This window comes from Meleagris gallopavo, chromosome 7 (genome assembly GCF_905368555.1).
Source record: "Meleagris gallopavo chromosome 7, MGAL_WU_HG_1.1, whole genome shotgun sequence".
Lineage (NCBI taxonomy): Eukaryota > Metazoa > Chordata > Aves > Galliformes > Phasianidae > Meleagris > Meleagris gallopavo.
In genome coordinates, this window is record NC_139410.1 from 19424597 (window position 1) to 19448855 (window position 24259).

Below are 24259 nucleotides of genomic sequence, written 5' to 3' on the forward strand. Positions count from 1 at the left end.
ACCTTACTTTTATCCCCCCAGGTCTCCCACTTGTCATAGTTATGCCTATATTCTTACAACTAAAATAATACAGTAGTGTTGTTTTTATGTCTATAATCCTATACTCAGGATTTGAAGTTTAATGTACGCTAAAACAGATCTCTAGCTTTCTTTCAATTAAAATAATCGCATGGCTGGCAATGTAAAATATCATAAATCAGGAGTACATTCATTAAATGCTTATCCTTGTTTATTTAACAGAGGAGTAACTGAAATAAAAAGCCTGAAGAACAGAGTTCAACATCTCACGGCAACACCTATTGATCCATTATTTCACAACCAGTAACCAACCTATGATATACACTGTATATTACAATTCCTTTAAACATCACCAGAACAGCAATCTCTACCACCTAAGAACAAAATACCTCCAACATTAAGAAGTAAGAGTAAAATAAGAGCATGTGAAGAAAAACGGATATAACAAAGTATCCGCAAAATTCTGAATAAGGGGAAGACTGCAAATACTAAAAGCCAGAGACTCCAAGGGGAACAAAGATAAGCCTGCCTACTTAATAACCCAAGGCTGTAGTCAAGTACTCATGTCTTTATTTAGCCTACACTGAAGGGGCCCAGTAATATGATTTACACCAGGTGTTTGACTAGCCTAAACACCAAACAGGCAGGGCTAGCAGACTGCTTACAACTGCAAGACAAGGAGCTTGCATTCCCTATTAAATCTTGACTGTCCCTCTTAATTGACACCCCTGCGAGGACAGTTTTCATTCCATTGTGCTTAAACACGTAACACCTCACTTATCAGCAATATCTTTTTTAAAAGTGGTCCATTGCAACTTGCAGTAGCATGTTAATGGGTGTCTTACAGCTAAATTAATTCAGTGAGAAGAGCTGCTGTTCTCAATACTATGTTTGCCTCATAGAGAATGATACTACTAAAAAGTAAAAGATTACTGACCTTTTCAGGAAAGATTAATCAATTTGACATTAGGGTGTCATGTGATTATATCACCACTTACAAGAAATGCTCTTTTACTTCTAATTTAGTCATTCATTCAAACCAAGAGATAACAGCCAATGAACTCTTTCATGTTCGTCAATTCATATCACATGGCCTTTCTTTTCCTATGCCAGCTTTGTATTTAAAGTTTTTTTTCCTCATCTTTTATGTTTTCAGATGACCTAGAACACATCCTTGGAGTGCACCAACAACTTAACAGTACCGAGTTTGCTGTTCATTAATGTCTTGTTTGCTTTAATATTTAATGCTTATGAATGATCATTCTTATTGGCATTCAGCAATTTAGCAGTAGCATTATCAAACAACAGTTATAACAGTGCAGGCTGCTCCACAAAACTCTGCCAACACAGCTCAAAGGCACTGTATCCTGTTATTTACTACAGTTTCTACTATTTTGCTCGATGAAGATGTCAAGCCTATTGGTTATGTAGTTTCCTGCATCATTTCCTAGAGTCCTAGTGTTACCTTGGCCATTTTCCAATATCGCTTTGTCCCTGTTAAGGAAAAGCTTAGCAATTGCTGTTCCTGGGATACAAGTTAACTCAGGATTCCAAGATGAATATATCTGATTATCTTAAGTCATTATTGCTGATCCTTTCCACTCACTCTATGATAATTCAGGTGGAGGCATAGTCTGTGCATCATCATCCATATGGGAAGAGTCCTGCTAAGGAAAACTTCCAAAGATACTCTCCACTAAAAAAAAAAAAAAAAAAAAAAAAAAAAAAAAAAAAAAAAAGCCCCTTTTTTATCATGATTGCTGTTTCCCTCTCCACTCTCTGGATATTTATAAGGTTTTATTACACTCTACTTTCAAACAGCTTCATTACTTGTTTTTACACAGAACTTTAAAGGGAATTGAAAAAACCCACTATTGCTACTGAATCCAGGGACTTTCTTTACACTTGAGGCCTCACAGATTTTCTCTGCTGACTTACATCACCTGACTGGTCACACCACAATACATGTCAGATTGCAACTTGTCATGCAGTTGATTACAGACCTCTTTTTGAAGGAGTTGAAGCTCGTGTGCTTAAGCTACAAAACAAATGTATCATACATGCTCTTCACATACACTTTGTTCTTCATATTAAATCACACGCATCATAGATCTTTAAGGACAAAGTCATTGATGCAAAGCATACTGGCTCCTTTAACCATTGCAAACCTAGCAAAATATTGTCAAATATAAGAGCTAAGACACATAAAACAAATTACCAGGCTTTGTTTTCTTCTGTCATTTAGTGCATATTTCATAGTTGTTGTTGATTTTTTTTTTTGCTTCAATATTTAACCTTGTTTAAAATCTCATGTTCAAGCTCCGTTGACTTGTCCCTCCAGACACTGGAGAAAGCTTTCAGGGTTGTTTCGGAGATGCATGAACCCTAAGTTTTGCCTACAGTAGTTCTTCATGAAGTTAATGGCTGTCTGCAATTACTTCTTGTCATTAGTTTACGATTTTGCTTAAGATACACTTTTGTGTGCATTTTCCTGTATGTTTGCAAAGTATCTCTCAGTGAGAGCTCTCAGCTGAAGATAACTGAGGTAATTAAGGATTCCAAACATCCACACGGTAATTTTACCTCTTTTCAAGTAGTTCAACCTAATCGAGGGAAAAAACGAACGCAGTAACGGCTCTGAATACGGGCACGGCCTCGGTGCAGGCGAGCGTTGTGGAGCGAGACCAGCCGGCTGAGCATGGAAAGGCGGGAGGCGGCCGTGCCTCCGCCCGCCAGAGGAGCCCGCGCCGCCCACATGGAGGCTGCTCCGGGAGGAGCGCGAGAACTGCCCCGCGCTTCTCTGCTTCCTCCTCTGGGGTCCGCGGGGGTTCGCAGGCACGAGGGGTGCGGCGCGCGGTCATGGAGCGCGGCGGGACCGAGCAGACACCGGCCGGGGCTCCGCAGGTGAGATCGGCGGCGCTCAGCGGCTTCTTGGAGGAGGGCTGCGGAGCTCGAGCGGCGTTGCTTTTTGCTGCAGGCTGGGCTCTCGTCGGGCTTTGTGGGGCTGGCAGCAGCCGTAGCTTTTGTTATCTCCGAGTTTCTCTTTAACTCAATGAAAAGGAATTGAGCTATAGTTACCCAGCTGAATGAGAAAAAAGTAAACTGGTGAGCACTTTATATATATATAAATATATATATAAATAACCTAGGGGAACCGTGACTGCTTGACACAGCCAAAATTGGCTCTCACTTGAATGCTAGAACTCAGGTACTTTGGGTCCTGGTGGGTCTATCATGATCAGTGTATGCTAGGATTGTTCCATTAGGAACAGAGACTCAGGGGAAACCTTACTGATCTCTGCAACTCCCTGAAAGGAGGTTGCGGCAAGGTGTTGTCAGCCTCTTCTCCCATACAACAGCCATAGGATGAGAGGAGAGCCTTAAGTTACACCAGGGAAAAAAAAATTATTCTCAAAGAATTGTAATGCTCTGGCACAGACTACCTTGGAAGGTGGTGGAGTCACTGTCCCTAGAAGTGTTCTGAAACCATGGAGATGTACTGAGGGATGCAGTTAGTGGGCATGGTGTAAATAGGTTGGATAAGATGGTCTTAGTGATCTCTTCCACCCTTAAGAAGTCCATGATTCTTTGTTTCTATTAGTATGACTGCTGGCAAGCCCAGCTGTTTGGTGGCATACAGCTGGTTTCACAGTTCCTGAGAGCCACTCTAAGAGCCTGTTACTGTGATAGTTGTAAGGGCTATGAAGCTTTTGAGCTGTACAGAAAGCGCTGTGTTCTTGTTCTAGTAATTACTCAAAACAGGGAAGTAGGCTGTTCTAGTTTAGTAGAATTGTTTATGAGCTATACTGTAGGTAGCAGAAGTCATTAAAGTTCAAGGAATACTCCTGCTGCATACATCAGCGATGAAATAACATAGATTACTCATAATTCTAGAACAAGCTCCACAGAAAAGAATCCTACCTTTTGTAGCGCTATAAATGTAATAGAAAGTTTAGGAATAATAATAAGGTAGCATAATCCTCTGCTACAACAAATGTGAACAAGCCCAAATACAGCAACCATAGACACAAAAAGAAAAGAGGAAAATTTGCTTACCTTCAGGATGCTTCAAGCAGGTAGGGATCTTTAGCAGGATGCCCTTACCTTCACTGCCAACTCTTAAATGAGGACTGGGAAGGGGTGGAGCCTGCCTTCACCTCTTCTGGTTGCTGAGGGGCATTGCATGCACCTGAGCTCCCCTGGGTTGACCCTGCCTTCCCACCAGATGCTCAATCACTGTTTCAGGTTGTGACTTAGTATTTCCTCTACACGTGTAAAACTAGGCGTGATTGGAGAGAATAAATAGGAAATGATGGTTGTTTTCTCTGTGGTGATGCAGGTTTGTTGGAGAAACCATCAGGAATGTTTAATGGCAGATTCACCAAAAAAGAAGCATTCCTGTCTTTTCATGCCGTGCATAATTAAGGTGTGGAACTTTTTGCCACAGGACATTGTAGAGGCTAGAAAATATGCAGAGCTTATTAAAAGGGCACATTCAAGGAATAATTGCTTAAGGAAGTTAACACAACAAGAATAAGCTAAGAATAAGCCAAGATGTACCAAGGTATGCAAGATGTTGAAAGCTAGGACAAGGTAATCTTTCAATGAACCTTCCATTGGCTACTGCTAGAAATGAGATACCAGACAATACTGGCCTTTAATCTGAGACAGCATTACTATCTAACGTTGGTACTGCTTAAGAGTTAAAGCATTCAATTAAATAAGTAGCTTTGAGTTTGTGCTAGAAGCTATACATGTTAAATAGGCTCTTGCATCCATGAAATAATGGTTTTATTTTCATGGTAAGCGTACAATGTTTTGCTTTTGTAGAAAAATCAAAAGGCATTTTCTTTGTTAAATGCATGTTCCTTTTTTAATTACATGAATTCTTTTAAAATACTGGCATTATAAAGAGCAAACCTAAAATGTTCTCTGGCAATAAAGTGTTGATCTAGGTAGAGGACTACTACATGCTCATGCAGAGATGCTTTTTGAAGATAATTACTTCAGTTGCTGGAGCTGCTACAAACGTGCACCTTAAATTTTGCTTTGTACCAGACCTTCCCTCAGAAACCTTCTTAGGCTACCCGATTCTATGGTGTCATTTACTTTTGATGATCTAAACTACTGAAAGACACAGAAATATTGAAAATACCAGAGAAAACTTTGAATTAGAACATCTTAATGTGTTGACATACTTCACAAGTAACTTTTGAAATTGATTTAATTCCCCTGATTCGGGGGGGCTATTTTTACTGAGCTGTAAGATTAATCAAAATATTTTTCAAAATGCTTGATTAGTATTTCTGCCTTTCGAACATGACTATAAAGCTCCTTAACAGCCTAACTCTGAGTTTATATAGATTTTTGTTCCTCTACTTATATTTTTTCAGAGAGAAATTAATTACGGAAGATTATGGCTCAGGCTTATGAAGGAATTAGATGCTTTGCACCCCTTTGATTTCTCACCGGAAAAAATAAATTTAATTATCAAAATACTTCTACAAATCTGTGTCAATGAAAGTAATTCTTTTTTTTTAGTTTGAAGCAACCTTTTAAAGTATATGTAAAACACATGTTATCACCTATTTTTAATCTTGTCCTTGTCTTTCTGAAACAGATAGAAACAGATGACCATACAGCCCTGGTTAGTAAGCCTAGGAATAAAGGAGGAAATGGTGATCTGGCATCAGCTGGATTTAACATTATCAACTCCATCATAGGATCAGGTATTATAGGTAGGTGTACTTTTCACTATTGTGTGTTCAGCCTTGTTTATGCACACATGACTATCCAGTGTTGAGAAAAGTGCTGTCCTCTTATTTTTTGCTGTTTTTGCTGAAGAATTTTTTTTTTACTTTTATTCTCTTATTATATGAAAATCCAATTTTGTCAGCTGAGATCAGGTCTGATCCCTACAGCCTTTTTTTCTGTAATGACCAGAAAGTACTGGTTAGACAGGTGCTTACTTCTCACACAGAGGTGGCCCTTTGTCTTAACCTTTTCTGAGGTTATTAATTCTTTCTGGTCCAATTTGGGAGATTGAAAGCAGTTTATTTTTTAATCCAAATATTTCTTTATTTTGGTCATCTTAAATAAATATTTGTAAAAGTTCTTCTGTAATCTCTTGTTTTTTTTTACAGGACTGCCCTATTCAATGAAAGAAGCTGGTTTTCCTTTAGGAGTACTGCTTCTGTTTGGGGTTGCCTATATCACAGGTACTGTAAAAGCAGTTTGTGTTATAAAGTGAAAATTTGTTTTGCAAAGTTCAGGTGATTTTGAACATCATGTTAGCTTAAACAATTGTGTTTATGACTTAGTAAAAATGGGAAATTTTCACCTCACTAATCCCCAGAGCCGATTAGTAAAAGTAGAGAATTACTCTGAACAACGTATAAAGCTGCTTTTTGTGTACCTTTTATTTGGTGAAGCCTAATTTCTTAGACTAGGTCAAGATGACATTTGGAAGAATAGATCTTATTTGTGTGTTATAATCACCTACTTTAGTCTACTGTTTTTACTCTAATTTAGACAATGATCATTGAGTGGGTTGTATATCATTCAAGTGTACTGCAGAATTAAAACCTTCCAGAGTAACTATGATTTTGAACATTTTGATTATGATCCATTAAAAAAAAATCATGGATTTACCTTCAAATAGAAGTCAGCTTTATAGAAGGTAATAAACACTGATGCTGAAGAGAGCTATTCCAATTGCAGCACAGATTACAAGCTAAGTGAAAGCCAGAGAAAGAATAAACGAGGTCCCGCCCTATTTGTCAAGACATCTATCCAAGGTAGTAAATTCTGTGGTATAACTAATCTGGACTGAAAAATTACATGGTACTCAAACAAATACTAAAGCATAGCGTGCAAGAACACCACATTCCATACTGTTCTTCATAAAAGGATGAGGTTCTGTCTTGGAGGATTCCACCTATGACATAAGCTCTCTGTCAAAGCACATTACTTCTTCATACAAGAGTGGTTCAGTCTCTGGTTTTCAAGATAAATTATTTGACACAGGCATTGGTCGTGTACTCTACCTGAATATAGTGAAATGTTTCATCTAGTTAGTAATCTTTTCCCTTGTTTATTGAATCTTACATACTTGGTTCTTTCCCTTTAGCTATATTGGCTACCTACAGAAATGATGAGATTTCTGTTCTCTTACTGTGACTTCCCTTACCATTCTCCTCCCTGGTCTTCTAATGCTGCTTTTTCATTTTTACAGACCTCTTTTTTTAAGGAGTGAAAAAGAGTAGTAACTAAATTCTAGTTGTTAGCATTTTGTTAATTAATTGCTAGCCTTTAACAAAAATTTTATATTTTAACAGATTATTCCATTATATTACTGATCAAAGGAGGAAATCTCTCCAGTACCAACACCTATCAAGAACTGGTCAGAAAAACATACGGTTTTTTAGGTTATCTAGTTCTTTCAACTCTTCAGTTTTTATATCCATTTATTGGTAAGATGACATAAAAAAAAGAGTATCTGAGCTTTATAATAGTAAAGGTTTTTTCACATTATCTTATTCTTTTACTTGATAAATTTCAAGAACTCTAAAAAGTATACTATATACACCTATTTTCTTAATAAATAAACAATTGTAGAATGCTGAAGAATGAGGAAGAATTCACTGAATCTGAGAACCAGAATAATAAAAATGAATTGAAGTGTGATAACAAACACAGTGGCCTTGCTTATCAGATTAGATTCTTTCTAGGTTGTACCTGCTTGAAATAAAGAAAGGCAATTGTTAGCTTTTTCTTTTTTTTTTTTGTCTTCAGCCTGAATCTTAAAAGTTGGTGTTAACTAGAATTCGTACAAGGGGGATTGTGGCATGCCACCCTGAAGTCCACACAATACATCTATTTAATGGTTTATCAAATAATCTACATTTGATTTGTACTAACCATTTTTTAAATTTTCTTTAAGCTATGATTAGTTACAACATAATAACTGGAGACACTTTAACTAAAGTGTTCTTGAGAATTCCTGGAGGTAAGATGCATTTTAAAATTTCAGAATGGAAAAAATTATTAGGTAGGAATGTAGCATGCTTTTTTAGGGCTTATCATACTGTGGTAAACTTGAAATAGTAATCTACCTGTTACTTTGTGTCTGAATTATTCTTAAATGTCAATCAGGTTATGAATTTGAAGCCTGTTTGTAGAAGTATTATTTTTTTTAAAATTGCAAATCCTAATCCTTGTTTGTCATTGGACTCGGTGTTAGTGAAGAGGCCACAATATTTAATGAGATATTAAGCAAATATTCTCCACACTGATATGATAACAAGATCATATTTTATCATATTTTTTGATATTTGCTATAATAAATATATACATACTGATACTGCGTTTAGTGAATAATTGTGGATGACTTGTGTACAAATATTGTACACAATGGATTTAATGCACATTTAAGCATGCCTGTATGGTTGGTCATAAACTGCACATGTAACTGCAGATGGTCTCTTGGATAGCATATGAGAACTGTTGAGTCATAGCCTGAACCGCTGATTGAACCTGAGGAAAAGACCTAGTCAGCCTTGGGAGCACAGGTGAAGGCAGTTCATGTGTGCGACCTGAAGGGGTGGAGCCTGGCTGCATCTCTCAAAACTTGTTTAAGGGCTGACTGCCACTGGGGAAGGATCTCTTTCTGGAGATCCCTCTTTGGTGAAGCTTTCCTCTGGAAACCTGGAATCTTCTGATACGGGTGAGCGCTTTTCTTCCCCTTCCTTATAGCACCTTTCTGTCATGTTGGTTCTGTCGTTGCACCTCTGTTGTAATGCCTTTCCCATTGTATTCATCTGTCCAATTGCTACAGATAGTATAAAAACATTTTGAGGTCTTAATTCATGCGCTTCTTATCCTTCTCTGATTGTAAGTTTTCAAAATGGAATCGATGGAGTAATTTGTAGGTACTTATTTCTTTCAGCAGAAAGCCAACTAAGTTCAGGTATATTTCACTGGCAAATTAAATTCGAAAGAGCACATATGCAGTGAAGTGCAAATTAGTGTTTGTATGAACTGCTTGATTTCCCTAGGAAGACTATAATTTCAAGTAGGTAAAGCCTGCAAGATGTGGGATATGGTTTTAACTGTTATGCTTTGTTCAGCTCGATAAAGACAGTGAATACCTAGTGATTCATATATAACATGACTTTTTTTAATGGAAGGAACATGTAGTGTTCAAGAGGCATCTGGATGAGGAGCTGTGAGATATGGTTTGGTAGCTTGTGGTAATAAGAAGACAGTTGGACTACATGATCTTATAGATTGTTTCCAACCTTGTGATTCTATGATTCTATGATCTTTTCACCTGGCTTGGAGGATGCTTATCTAGGAAGAAAGGGAAAAGGCATTATAATCTCCCAAAGGATTAAGGAGCTGTACATTTGAACTGTACATTTCTCTTGTCAATTGCTATTCAATTTCCAGTCAAAATTGTGTAGCAAGCAGGTTCATAATTATGATTTGTGGCAATCTGATTAAACCCGAGATGTTTTGTGTTAAATTGGTGTTGTCTTGAGGGGGGAAAAAAAAAAAAAAAACACATCTCCAGTTGTGGGGGAAAAAAACAAAACAAAACTCCCCTTATTGCGAGGGTTATACTTTTTTTTTTTTTTTTTTTTTTCCCCTCATGTGATAATCTCTGTTTTTCAAGTGGAGAGCAGTTGACTTTAAGAAAAGAGATTCTCAGATGAACCTTCCTCCCAAATGAACTTTTTTTACAGTCATTATTTGAGAATCTATTCCTCTTTTGTAGTAGGAAATGCTTAGTCATTGCTTGAAGCAGTGATTGAGCACCTGGTGGGAAGACAGGGCCAACCCAGGGCACTGAGGTGCATGCAGTGCCTCTGAGTGACTGGAAGGGGTGGAGCCAGAATCATTTAAGGGTTGGCAGTGGAGATGAGGGCATCTCTTGCTGGATATCTTTGTGTACCTGAGGCCTTCTGAAGATAAGCAGCTCTTTTTCTTCATTTCTGTATCCATGGCTGCTGTATTTAGTCTTGTTCTCATTTGCTGTAGCCAAGGACTTTGCCACTCTGCTGTTATCATCCAATTATAACATTACACTTGCATATAGGATGAACTGTTGGTTAAATTTGCAGGAATATTCTATTAATACTTAGACTTTATTTCACTGTTATTTATCTTGAAATGTGGTTAGTATTGAAGTTTGTTGTTGTTAGACTTCTGAGTGCAACTAATCTATTTTTCAAGTCAGTCTCTTAGAGAAGTAACTTACTTGCTTCTTTGTTTCAGTTGGATTGGAAAATGTGCTTATTGATCGTCGCTTCATAATTCTTTTTACCACTATCATCTTTACCTTGCCTTTATCTTTGTATCGTGACATAGCGAAATTGGGAAAGGTAAACTTTTTTATATGCCGTTAGAAAATAAGTACCAGTCATGCATAACGCAAGGTATTTGAATTGAACTGCATCCAACTAGATGCAACAAATTAAATATTTTTGAAGTTCAGACCACCTTCTGTCCCAGGAAATATCAGAGAACTTAGAGAAGTATAAGCAAGACTTTGGTCTCTACATGAATGGCTAGTTTTTCCCATCTACTGTTAGTAGACATGGATATTTTATTTATTTATTTTTAGAGCAGTATGTATTGCAAGTCAGATCTTGAAATACTGAGCACCACTGATGACAATTATTTAAATGGAAAGTATCTTACTGTTAGACAAATAATTGCAATTTGTTACTTATCTAAGGAGAATAACAAATGAAAAGATGATGATGGTGTAGGGCAAGCTACATGATTATAAATATAAATATTTGATGTAATATTTAGAAATGTAGCTGGTTAATAAGTATTTTAAAAAATTGCACTGCTTAGAAGAGAGCTTTTCAACGGTTTACTGACTGAATTTGTGTGTTTTGTTTTACAGGTGTCTCTTGTTTCTCTGCTTTTAACCATTGTCATCCTGGTTATTGTAATGGTGAGGACAATAACGCTCGGTCCACAGGTGTAAGTGTTCTTACCCTCGCTAGAAAGTGAATTTTTGAGATATATAATCAGTTGCATCATTCTTATTTTGTCTATAGTTTTGAATGTGGTTGTTTTGGTAGAAACATGTATTTAAAGAAGTCAGTTTCTACTGGCAGCAATAAAAAATGAACTACTGAAATTTGAATCCATTTTTTCTTCCTTCCGTTGCATATATGCAAAGTTACAAAGTCTCAAAAAAAAAAAAAAAAAAAAACAACAAAAAAAACCACAGCTGAATTGGAAAATGTAGGTGAGCCCTGTAATAGCAGCTAGTTCTTCAGTGTGAGATTGCTTGTCATTAGAGAATTTGTCTTTGTCCATTACTGTCAGCTGGCCAATATCAGTAATCCAAAACAGATAGCATCTTAGCAGTATTTCTCTTTTTTGTTAATGTTAATGATTTCATAATAAAAATTGAATACAAATAAGAAAAATAAGTGAACAATATAATAACAACTTTCTGTCATATGAGAAAACATACAACCAGGCAAAACTGTTTTCCAGCATTTGTGTTCTGAAAGTAGTGTTTAATGTTGGATATTGGAATGTTCTATACAAGTACACCCAATTGTGTGCTGTGGCAATATTTCTATAATTATAGTGAATATATAGTAAAAAAAGGTGTTATTAATCTAGTAACTTTCATTATTGGCCTAGATGGTCTGATTTATCCCTTGTTCCTTATACTTTCAATGTGAAGATACAGTAATAAAGATGGCAAACATTTTCTGAATGTGCTTTTTTTATTTATTGGAATAGATTCATAAAATGTTTTTAACGTTTCTGGAAGGAGTGGATTCTCCCCCTGGGGTTATTTAAACATTGGCACACAAATATATCACAGCAGTCAGACAAATGCACAAGAACTAATCGTAGGACATTTGTGTTTTAATGCTGGCAAAAGAAGGCTCTGGGGAGACCTCATTGTGACCTTCTAATATTTGAAGGGAGTGTATAAACAGAAGGGGTTACAACTGTTTACACGGGTTGATAGTATAGGACAAGGGGAAATGGTTTTAAACTTCAATGGGGAGGTCTAGGTTAGATATTAGGAGGAAGTTTTTCACACAGAGGGTGGTGACACACTGGAACAGGTTGCCCAAGGAGGTTGTGGATGCCCCATCCATGGAGGCACTCAAAGCCAAGCTGGATGTGGCTCTGGGCAGCCTGGTCTAGTGGTTGACAACCCTGGACATAGGGTTGAAACTAGATGATCATTGTGGTCCTTTTCAACCCAGGCCATTCTGTGATTCTGAGATAACGAAAGTAGTAGTTTATAAAGTTGTGCCAGGGAGGTAGCATCATCCATAGAAATGAAGAACTTGAAATAGCATGGGATTTCTGCCTGTGTTCTTCCCCTTGCCCTCATTTTTCCTTAAGTGACTTGCTTTTCTTACTGTGTTAAAAGTGTATTTGGAAGGCAAATCTCAAAATTCCCTTTTGAAAAAGGAAGAAGTTTATATATAGTAGCTACTCCTGACCTTGTTACTATGGTAACATTTCTTCTCAAGAGTGGTGGTGCATCAAAATATATGAAATACATGGCTTTATTTTCTCTTTAAAATAAGTTGTGTTGCATTTTGAGTAGTCTTTGAAGTCTTACCACTTAATTCTTTAGTGACTTTTCTTTTTACCTTTATGCTTGTTTTCCTATTACGCTACTTATTTTCATAAATGCATCTAACACATTAATAAACTGTTAGTCACTTTTTTACCTCCTAATCATTCCATCAATGTTTTTTACAGTTTACATAATATATACTTGAATTTTTAAAAATATATTCTAATATTTTGTTAGCAGTTGGCTCCCTCATATATTGAGAATAAAGAGCACATTTTACACATTTTAATGTGTCCAGTCTTGTATTTCAGCAAGTGAAACAAGTAATGCATTTACTTGAGTCTTTTTCAATAAAAGAGGAGTTTGAGATTTTCTTAAAATATGTTTATGATACCACCCAAGTTTCTCATACAGGAAAATAACTTGCCCAACTATAGCAACTCTTGATGGAGCCGGGAAAGTAACAGGGCAGAATTGACTGTAGTGCTATTACTTCTGACAGGTATTATTCAGCTTATTCTTGACAACTCCATGATTTTCGTGTCCTGTTCTTAACTAGCTTTCCCTTAGGAAGTTCTCCAAACTGTGTTTCTCCTGCTACATTTCATGTTCATTGTCTCTCTTATCCTAACCACAGTGAATATGGAGAGCAAACTATTCCTTCCTTTTCTAATGCTTAAACTCCTGTAATAAACTGTAACTTGTTTCCCTTTGGTAATTCTTTCTATAAATTCAACAGAGTTCCGGTATTGTCTTTTTTTCTTACACCTGTTCAATATTGCTACTTAAGTTCTCTGTAAATAGAATTGAGATTATGGTGCCTCTACTACAGTGTTTGATGTATCTTACATCCAAAGTGTCTCGAGTCCCCTTTGAGCTGTGTTCTCTGGGGATTGTAATGCTCCTGTTTATGTGGTTTGATGTTTTCTGTTTTGCAAAATGACTTGAGGTGAATATACCTTGAGTTGGCAATCTAGTGTAAATGTCAAACTCTTCTCTGCGGAACTATGAGCTGGCAGTTTTTCCTTTCTTTTACTCTGTTAATGCAGTTTATTGTAGAATTATTGTTTCAATATTATGTTGTTTGAAGCTGTAGGCTGAAAGCAGCACTTATGTGGCTTTGGACTGTTGCATTTTGTTTTATATTTTAGTTGCTTTGGGAGTGGAGAGAGTCATTTGGGAACATAAGAAATGAAAACTCATTGTTAGTTATTAGTGGGGCGGAGGAGACGTATTTCTGTTGAGGGATTACTTGATTTATTTCCTCTTATGACAAGTATGAAGCTGAGGTATTTTTTTCTACTTTTGATTAGTATCGGGTATTTTCTTATTGTTGTCTGAAGGACATAATGTTCCTGCAGATAAAATCCGCTGCTCTTATTCTTGGTAGTTTAAGATGTTGGATAAAAAGTGCATTTAGATGACCTATCCTTTGCTCTATTTCCACCTGATGCAGCTAAGAAATTATCTGCTGTGATCAAAGCTAGCGGATTAGAGTTATCTCACACTGCTTTCAGGTACCTTAATACTGCAAATATACAGTAATACTTTAAGTATCTTATAAAGATGGATCACTTTAATTTGATCTTCTTTTGGGAAGAATGTCATGATGCCAGTATCTATGTTATACAAAAATATACAGGAAAAAAAAACTTAAACTGCAACACATAAAAAGGATGTGAGAATTACTCAACTGGCAGCTGATCACAGTAACTGCTCAGAAAAATAACTTGAAAGTAAAAAGTTGATTCTTTATATTTAAGCCAACAGTAAATGAAGATAAACTTTATTGTGGTGAAATCCAAAACACTAAGACTCAGCTTATATTCACAGACCTGTTCTTCATTAAGGAGAAATGGAGATTAAAGTAGCTCTAAGTAGGGCTGATATATTGCTTTACCTTGTCTGTGTTGTTTAACAATCACAGTTACATTGTCTATCAAGAATTAATGCTGCATTGTAACTTCTATATATTATAGTACAGCTTTCACTAAACGCATTTAGCATCACAAATATAAACTTTCTTTGTGTTTTGTCTGAGTTCTGCTTTTTCTCTAGCATGAGGAAAAAACTTTATCAGGCACAGTTTATGTTTTTATACACCGAAAGTGGAGAAATGAGCTGGTTTACTTTTTTATCATTTGTGGGTATTCACAGCTACTGCTGTTCTTCTGAGAGCAGAAGATGAAATCTTTCACTCACAGTTCCAGTAACTATGAAGTAGATCAGGTTGGGTCAGAACAAAGATCCTTGTCAAAACAAAGCAAAAGTGTGTTTAGAAGTAGGAGCAGGATTGAGGGCCAAGCAGGTAAAGTGTTACCTGGTATTCTGATATACTCTTTCAGCCTATGCATCTACCTACATGTTCACGTAAATTTATGTATTCTTTCCTTAGTCTATATGTGGCTAGTGTGCCATGATACTCACTATTGGATCTTTTTATCATGTATTTCTCAAGTCTTTGTGAAATCATGTTTTTCACATGTATTAGACGAAATTCTGTTATGCAAATATATTACATGAAGTTTAGTTGGAATCTGGAAATAGTGAGTATTAATGTGTTTCTTTCACTTCTTAGTTTATGTAGCACACCTGTGTGAGATCTGCCTATTCCCAAGGTTTGAGAATGTCTTTGAAAATATATGGAGGATTGTGTAACTTACTGTAAGAAACGCTGAGCTGTGTACTGTTGCATGTGTCATCTGTAACAATGTGCTTGCTATGATGTGGCATTTGTTCATATACTTTCCACATTCCATTTAAGTCCATATTTGTAGGAGTTTGATATGGCCATATAGTTACACAGGATGTGCTGTTCGCACAGAGAAAAATGCGTGGAATTGTGATCGTCTGATAAAGAATGCATATGTATTAAACACTTCTTTATTTCTGTGTGTTTTAGAAATATTTTTTTTCTGTGTAGGGCATTAGATAATCTAAATACTGATTGTGAATAGAAAAGCACTAAGTTGACTTTCAAAAATTCTGTCATCAAAGGATACAACAGATTTCCATTCTGTATATTTGATATCAAAGCTGACCTCTAGTGGTGATAGAATTGAATAGTTGTAATGTTATTTTCTGTAGTCTATATTTGATACTGTTACTGCTTCTTGAATCAAATGTGAATATTTTCCTGAAAAAGGCATTCATAATCATGAATATGAATTTTTCACACACATCTCTAGTGGTTTGAAATCACTGGTATCAAATTAAAGACTGCTACTCTATAAGGAGCAACAGCAGCTTTGTTTGATCAGAATGTCTGTTTCACAAGATAAATGCACAATATTTATTTAATCTGTAGTTTTGATTACATCTACATGCTGAATCTGAGTATATTTTAGGAGGGCCATATTCAGGTGCTTAAGAGACTGCATACTAGTCAAATATATACAGCATCCAAGCTCAAAAAAACAAGCTTGATATTGGTGCTCAGGTTCTTTTCTTAAGGTTAGCAACCGTAATTTAAAAGCTGACAAGCTGTTTTAAGCCTAAGCTGAATGTGCACTGGATACTAGAAATCAGGTGTTTAATATGGAAAAGGAAGACTTGACTATTTCAGTAATGCAGAAATAATAATAAATGAGTTCTCAAAACAGAAACCAACAGCAACAGAACTTTTTTCTTTAATCTGGTTTAAAAACTTGTCAGCAGTGAAACTCAGCATAGCATAATCCACTAGAGCTATCAAAATTGCCCATTTATTAGGTAGAGGGAGAGGCAAAGCTGCCAATGTTACCTTCGTAGAACTGATGTGATTGTCATAGTGTATTGTTGGGCGTTAGGGAGATGATAGCACCTTAAGGCCACAGGAGGCAACAGCTTTCCCTCTAAATAAAAATGGAGCAATCAAAGCTAGCAGCAGTACACTTTTTAAGAGCAAGCTTTCAAGCTTTTCTGTACTCATGCTTTGACTGTGATTTAATATTACAAAGAAAATTCTAAACTTGTGAATTCCAGTTATATTTTTAGAAAATTGCAAGTTTGGGAAAGGATGCTTTCCTTCATTTTGATTCTTTAGTCAGGAAACTGTTTCATATATCAAATGGATTTTAATGAAGACTGCTTACAGTTTTCTGTAGTACTTCTCTAATGTCCAAAATTGTGCATGTATCTTAGAGATGTGGATGTGGAAGATAATGCATTCTTGCCTGGTTATCAACATCTCTGCATATTTTCTTCAACTTTTATCATTAATTTAGGAACTAGCTTCCTTCAAGATGAGGAACAGCTGAAAAAGATGTAAATGAAGACAAACTGCCTCACTTGATATGTGGTCTACAAATAAGTCCCTAGAAACAATGCATTAGATGTGTAAACTCAAAAGAATAAAATACCTTCAAATAGTCAGAGGAGGCTTTGGATTGAGAAGACCTCATCCAAAGCTTGTAATGGCATTTACCTTCTCATTTACTCATTTGTTTCTTGATAAATGATGACTTGAATTATTTATTTACATAACTGGTTGCTGAAACAGTTTTAGCTGTAAGAATTAGTTCCTGGAATACTTTTCTCAAAACAAAAGGTAAGAAAGGCATCTCTTGTTTCAACTTATTGTTGGTGAACACTGTGGCCTAATTCAGATAGGAATTCTGTATTATAACATGGTGTTTAAAATAATATTTAGTAATTGATTGTTGAAAAAGAGCATAACATAACTAAGAATTTCTGTTTTAGACCCAAATCAGAAAATGCATGGATATTTGCAAAATCAAATGCAGTACAGGCCATTGGGGTGATGTCTTTTGGTAAGTCATTCTTGTATTTTCAGTCTTCAGATCAACTTTAAGAAATGACTTGGATATTTTTGAACCTAGAATTTGTGTGGGTTTTTTAAGTTTTTTTTTTTTTTTTTTTTTTTTTTTTTTTTAAGTTTTTTGATACTCAGGGGAAGAGGGAAAGAAACACTATGAAATTTAGGGTAATGCAATCAGAGTCATCTCAAGATGACTATAAACCTTCATCAAGTAAGTAGAAGTTCCATTCATTGTAGGTTTAATGTTTGTGCTCAGTAATGAGCTGCTGTCTACTCTCCTACCTTAGAGTATACACTTCATCAATTTATTTTATATGTACATATGCATGAATTCATTTATTTCCTTCAACTATTATGTGTATTTCAGCATTCATCTGCCACCATAACAGCTTTTTAATATATGGCTCTCTGAAAGAACCCACATTAAGCAATTGGTCTCGAATCACACATGTATCTGTTTTACTTGCTGTTGTTATCAGTGTACTGTTTGCTGCATGTGGATACATGACTTTTACAGGATACACACAAGGTAAACTGCTCAATTCCTCAATCTTCGTGCTTTCTTGCAGTCCTTACATTTCAGGTCCTGTTGTTAACAGCTTTATGTGATTTTAGTGTACTTGCACCCATTAAAGCCCTATATAGTTAGGACAGCTATTTTTCATAGTTACCCGTCAACCAAGGCAGGATACAAAGATGTTGGATAGATGTTAGTAGTGACAGATTCCAAGTGAAAGCGTCATTGGTGAAAATCCCCTTTGAGTGCTCCCGCATCCAAATGAGGACTAAACATTGCCTTGCCTTCTGCATCTCCTATCAGAATCTTTCAGATGTTTTTCTATAAAGCACACTTTATTCCTTCTTCAGTGCCATTGTGGTCCTGAAAGTAGTAAATAGTATAATAAGAGTAGAATAACCTGGTAGAAAGGATGCAGTACATTGTCTTATTGTGGTCTGGTGGTTTTTCTTAAGTCTTGTGGATTGTTATTCCAGATTCATTGTTATAACCGCTAAGCAATATGATTATTTGAATTTATCAGTGTTTTTGATGTTAGATGTAAAGAGATGTTCTAGTTAATAATCCATATATTTATAATGGATATATACGTGTGTACATACGTGTGTGTGTGCATATATAAATCAGGCTCAGAATACTTGAAATTCTTCACTGCAGCTTACCAGCTATGATTAGATACTATAAGGGAATTGCTGTTATGCAGAGTCTGGTCTCTTTGTATAATTGTTGTTATTCTGTGACTTACATTTTTAAATGAAAGCTTTTAAATTAAAGCTTGTCATATGCAAGTTTTTCGTTTCCTACCAAGGTAAGCACCAGCATTTCAAACAAAACTGATACTAAGGGGAAGATGACAGATGACACTCTGATATGCATATATTAAAATATTTCTGTAATGTATATGCTGCTCCAAGTTAAAAAAAAAAAAAAAAAAAAAAAAAACAACAAAAAAAACCCTACTAATATGTTAAGATGAAGACTTTTCTTGATGTAAGAGGAAAAGGGATTAGGAAGTCTCGATTACTCCAGTGATTCTATTAAATTATTCTTCAGTTTACAGGTAAGCAAATGAGGTGAGTTCAATCTAATTGATGTTTTGTTATACCTCAGGAGATATATTTGAAAACTACTGTAGAGATGACAACCTTGCTACCTTTGGAAGGTTTTGTTATGGAGTTACTGTAATTCTGACCTTCCCTCTTGAATGTTTTGTCACTAGAGAGGTAAGCATGTGTTACATTCTCCCTTTAACAATGTTGATATGTTACTAGTGTTCTCAGTTATTGTTGCTAAAGTCAATGGTTGATGTGTAATGATTATGAACATATCTTGTTCTGCGGCATGCTGTTTTGAATGTGATGGTAAATGTACTGTTTAGATTCTGGCAATATAATGTTACATTTATTATATTATCCAATATATTAATAATAATAGCTATAAGGGCTGCATGGAATTCGAGGATTGGTATAAATGCTACTGTTGATATTATGTTGAATAGCTAAAAATAGCATATTTATTATGCCTCCCAGTTCTGCTTGATTAAAGTATTTCTGTTGAGGAAATCCATTTATTCAATAAACAATAGAAACTGGGTTTTTTCTATAGCATCCAAATGAGAGGAAAATAAATCCTGAAGATGTACTAAGTCAGTCTGGGAAGTGTTCTGTGATTTTGTTAATATTTGTTATGTGTTACTTTTGGAAGCAGATGATGTTTTCTTGAAGCAACAAAGGTAAGGTTCAGTCAGTATATTCTCAGCCATTCTTTTTGTTTCTGAACATTAGAAGATTTGTTATAAGTTATTTGTTGAAATAGAGAGCAAAATCAAGGTTTAAAGTTGTGATTCTGTTTCAGGTGATTGCCAATGTATTTTTCCATGGGAGCCTCTCAACAGTTTTCCATATTGTTGTGACGGTAATTATCATTGCTGTGGCGACTGGTGTATCATTAGTGTATGATTGCCTTGGAATAGTTTTAGAGCTGAATGTAAGTGAACCTGTATACTCTTCTATTTAATAAATCATTAAAAAAAAAAAAATAAAGCAGAGTTCTGGTATATCCATAGCTCTAATAAAAATCTTGTGCATTCAGTTAGGAATGTTAAAACTGTTTATATTAACTTCAAAAGGAAAGGAAATTATTCAATGTAATTAAATTAGAGAATGTTTAGAAAGAAGACTTCAAATGGTTGGATGGCTTTTTTTTTCCCTTAGCAATTCATAGCAACTTGAAATTTTTCCTACTGGGTTTAGCAGGGAGCAAAACTGATTTCATAACATGAGTGTCATAACCTGATTTTATGAGAACTGCTTTGTTTACCAAACTGTGTGTGGGGGGGTTATTCTTTATGCTACATGATGCATTCAAGTACGTTTACATTGTTCTAATATACAGTGCAGCTTATCTGCTCACTGAGAGGTAGTGAGTGATTCTTTAGCAATGATATTGCATAGCGTGCTTGGACTAATCTTATAGTGCTGGTCTGAATATTCAGATAAACTATCCAATTGCCCTCTTTTTTTAAATACTTACCTACGCAGTTGCTTCTCAGCTAACCCTTTCCAAATTATAACTATCTGAAAATAAGCAGCAGTCCTTACTCGTGACATGGTAATTTCTTTTCTTTTTTCTTCCTGTTTTTACATCACAAGTGAATGAAATTGATCTGTGCGTGCATATACACACCAATAAAATTATCTGTATTTGTGCATGCATACATGCCTATTTGGATCAAATATCTGAATCCTGGTAAAATGAACCTCATTAACTGTGCGTGCACATCTTATTTCTATATATGTGTATTAAGTTTTTATCTATTTTAAGAATACATTTACATTAGAGAACAATAAATGAGTTTTTTAGCATGAATAAATATTTGATTCCTATTTGGAATTGAATTATTTTAAAGTAATTACTCAAAAGTAAATATTCCATCAATGCAGTATGTTTACCTAAAGAGGCCTAAGTATTTACTGAACAGTCAAGCCAACAGTTCGGTTCAGTTTCAAACAGAAGTTGTTAGCCAGGTGTTTGAGTGGGTAGCTCACATCTTGAGACAAGTTGACATTAGAGGTACATGTATTTCTGGGATGTAATTGTGCTTAAAGAATGTTTCGGGTCTTTTTTGCTGCTAGTAGAATGGACTAAGTTTAATACTGGTGAATGAACTAGGTTTTTGCATATGAAGGAGAGCTGATCTTCTCAGCAGACTTTTGGTCCTATATTAGAATTGTTTTCTGATTCTTCACTGGAGATGGCGTTTACTGCCACTTCTGACTGCTTACCTTTTCACTATTTTCTGCTTTTAAAACAAAGCACAAGCCTTCATTTTTTTTTTTTTTTTGTCTGCTGTCAGTTCTCCAGGGAAAGCATTCAGTCGTGAGGCAGTTGAGCATCTACAGACTTAGTATGTTATAATGCTACAATGCTAGTAATATTATAATGCTGGTTTATCTTTCTTCACATACTTATGAGTCTTATTTTTTTATGAAAAATATTTCTTCCAAGTACTGATCACTCTTAACAGGTTCTATCATAAAGATGTACATAAGAGTGTACAGTGAGGCAAAGGTATTCAGTATGTTGGATTGCTACCTCACTATAATTTAAAGTTTCTTAAAGTTTGTGACAGAAGATGTTCAAAATTTGTGAATAAAATATTTATTGGCTTGTTATTCAAATATTAATCAACAGTGTCTGTACTATAGTATTTGATAATTTGCTTTTAATCTATATTTATGTGTAACAACTAAAGAGAAGCTGAATTTTTAGTAAGGGATGTTTACTCTGTAAAGGAGCTTAGCTTTCATAAAGAAGTTAATCAAGTCATAAAAGTTTATCACAATTCTTTGACATGCTACATGCTATTTCCACTTCTTAGGAGTCTAGATCTGCCTTCAAAGTGGAGTGATCTTAAATATTTCATGTCAGTTATCACATTGAAGAACTATTATGTTTGGACCTTCTGAAGCTTAGAAACTTCTGCTAATCATATCTAACCATCTAACGGAAGTTTTTCAAACATAAAATACTCTGTATCACCAAAGCACAAATACTCTTTTACAAGCTATTTGTGAGTTGGAAAAGGAAACTTTCTATTTAGCAATGCTGGTAAAGGCCTCCATTCTCCAGCTTTACTGCTGCATCAATCTGTAACAGCTATTTACAAATTCTGATTCTTGTTCTTCAGGTTCTAAGTATACATGCTTATTAGATTTTTCTTATCGTTGTTTCCCATATGCAGGGAGTTCTGAGTGCTACCCCACTTGTTTTTATCATCCCAACAGCGTGTTATCTAAGGCTGTCTGAAGAGCGATGGAACCATTCAGATAACCTCATCTCCTGCCTGATTCTTGCTGTTGGTTTGCTCGTGATGACAGTTGGGTTTGTTTTGACTATCTTGCATCCCCAGGAGTGTAGCCATGGAAAAGAAATGTTCTACTGCTTTGCTAATAATGTTTCTTCTCACAACAGTACACTTCCCCCATAGGTAATGCTCTGATCTCTGAACTAGACGGGGGGCATCTTCCAGCAAACCATATGTTCCAGTTTAAACATACCTGGAACAAAGATTTTGTTTTCATATGCACATAACTATATTTACCTACTTGATTTTTATACTGCCATCCTGTTTCAGATAAAACTTAACTTTTGAAACAGAAACTTTCAGAGGTGCTTTGCTGTAGACATTTACTTGTATAACTGACAAACCTATCAAAAAGGCTGTGTTTGTTGTTAGTAAGTCACCAATACAGCTTAAAAACTAGGTGAAATGTATAGAAATGTAGACATCTCCTATGTTTCATTGCTTTTCTTATTTTTATTATTTTTTATAATAATTGTATATTCATTAATATACTATAGTATGGAGGTTTTTTGCTATCCTGAGAAAAAATGTCTGGGTCTCTCTCCATGTATTCAACTTGTGCTGTTAAAATGGAAAAAAACTATTAATTCTATCTTTTATTTTACAATAGCTTTAGAGCTGAAAGCATACCTTGCACTAGTGCTTCAGTCAAGGGTGATTTTGTATTCTAATTGAACTGTAGCTGATAGAATCCAACTGTAATTTGTACCATTCATGTTCTGATCAAAAGGTTTTGCATGAGCCAATCTGCAGAGCTGAATTTTAAGAGTCAGGTGAACATCCTTTGTAAAAATTCTAAGGTACAGAAGAAAATCTGTGTAACAACCACATCTTGATTTTTATGTTTATAACTTATTTCTGAAACTGGTCTGAAGAATTGATACGCACCCAGCATATGATTCATTTCAATATATAGTAGTCTGTCTCAGCTTTGGTCATGGTCTGTTAAATTTTGCTGATTTTTGTCTTGTTCTCCAAAATTCATTTAACATTTAAGGATTTGTTAATGTTAGAGGTATAAGTATACCCAGACACCTATAGAATGAGTAATTTGTTACTGGTAAAAATCTGAAGGATTGTCCTTATCCCCTCTATAAATGCTGGACTTTTAAAAATGCTTTGTATCAAGTCAAGCTGTGTATTTTGCATTGGCAGCTTTTGATTTATCTAGATTATTGGGATTCCTTGTGCTAACCAGACTTCAACAACTGGTTCTGTAATGCTACTCAGTTTTTATACAGCTAAATGGTAATGCTTTCTGTCTCTGTTCGTCCTGCTTGACAAAGCTATTTCGTTCAAATCTTTTTTGCTAATTAATTCTTTAAGCAAGGGCCAAGCAAGGTGATGATAATACTATACTAGCATATTATGGAAGCACTGTGTTTTTTGTTTTTTTTGAAGTAAATATTTTTAAATACTGTTGGTTTGTTTTGTTGTTTATTTTTTGTGGGGAGAGATGTTATTTAGGAGGTTGAGAGTTTTTGGGAGGGTAGATTTGGTTTTTATTTTTTCCCTTTAAGTTGTAAAGCTGTCTGAGAGAACTGTGAGTAAACATTCTAAGTTTCTCTACCTAGAATCAGCTTTGAGGGTGATACTTCAACTGCCCAGGTACTTTTTACTATTGATAGAATATTTTTCTCCAATTTAGGTGCAGCCATTACTGCTCATTTATCTTAGCTGAGTGGTCACTGAATATATTCCCCTCCTTCTGCACTAAATGGAATTCAAAATTGCTATTACTTTATGACAACTGCTGAAGACTTCAGAATCAGAAGACTTGTTTTGAGCTTTTGTGTTTTTCTGATTATTTTTACATTTCTTTTGCTTGAAGTATGTTATCTGTTTAAAGCATTAATTGTAATCCTTGCTTCTGAGAATCAGGCTCAAGGGAATTAATCAGTAGGATGCGTATTGCTTGTTTGATTTAAAGATTCTACTATCTCGATATTGAATCACATTTACCTCTCTTATGAAGGGTGAAATGTTTCTATGCCTTACTACTTTAGAAATGTAGATTTG

General features: G+C 35.4%; 1 protein-coding gene across 1 annotated transcript; it reads left to right on the top strand.

Annotated features, from left to right (window-relative positions):
* The first annotated feature begins 2758 nt into the window (after nucleotides 1–2758).
* Nucleotides 2759–23660, top strand: SLC38A11 (solute carrier family 38 member 11). The gene is made up of 12 exons (XM_085228286.1): nucleotides 2759–2922; nucleotides 5639–5756; nucleotides 6162–6236; nucleotides 7356–7490; nucleotides 7961–8026; nucleotides 10297–10403; nucleotides 10937–11016; nucleotides 17279–17349; nucleotides 17725–17886; nucleotides 18985–19097; nucleotides 19729–19860; nucleotides 22118–23660. Exons 1-12 carry the CDS (start codon nucleotides 2878–2880, stop codon nucleotides 22361–22363), a joined length of 1350 nt encoding a protein of 449 aa, XP_085084412.1. The 5' UTR covers nucleotides 2759–2877; the 3' UTR covers nucleotides 22364–23660.
* The last annotated feature ends 599 nt before the right edge of the window (nucleotides 23661–24259 follow it).

Coding starts and splice junctions, on each gene's coding strand:
- SLC38A11 (XM_085228286.1), top strand. CDS start 2,878: ATGGAGCGCGGCGGGACCGAGCAGACACCGGCCGGGGCTCCGCAG. Junction 6,237..7,355: donor TGGGGTTGCCTATATCACAG/GTACTGTAAAAG, acceptor ATATTTTAACAG/ATTATTCCATTATATTACTG. Junction 19,098..19,728: donor AATGTTTTGTCACTAGAGAG/GTAAGCATGTGT, acceptor ATTCTGTTTCAG/GTGATTGCCAATGTATTTTT.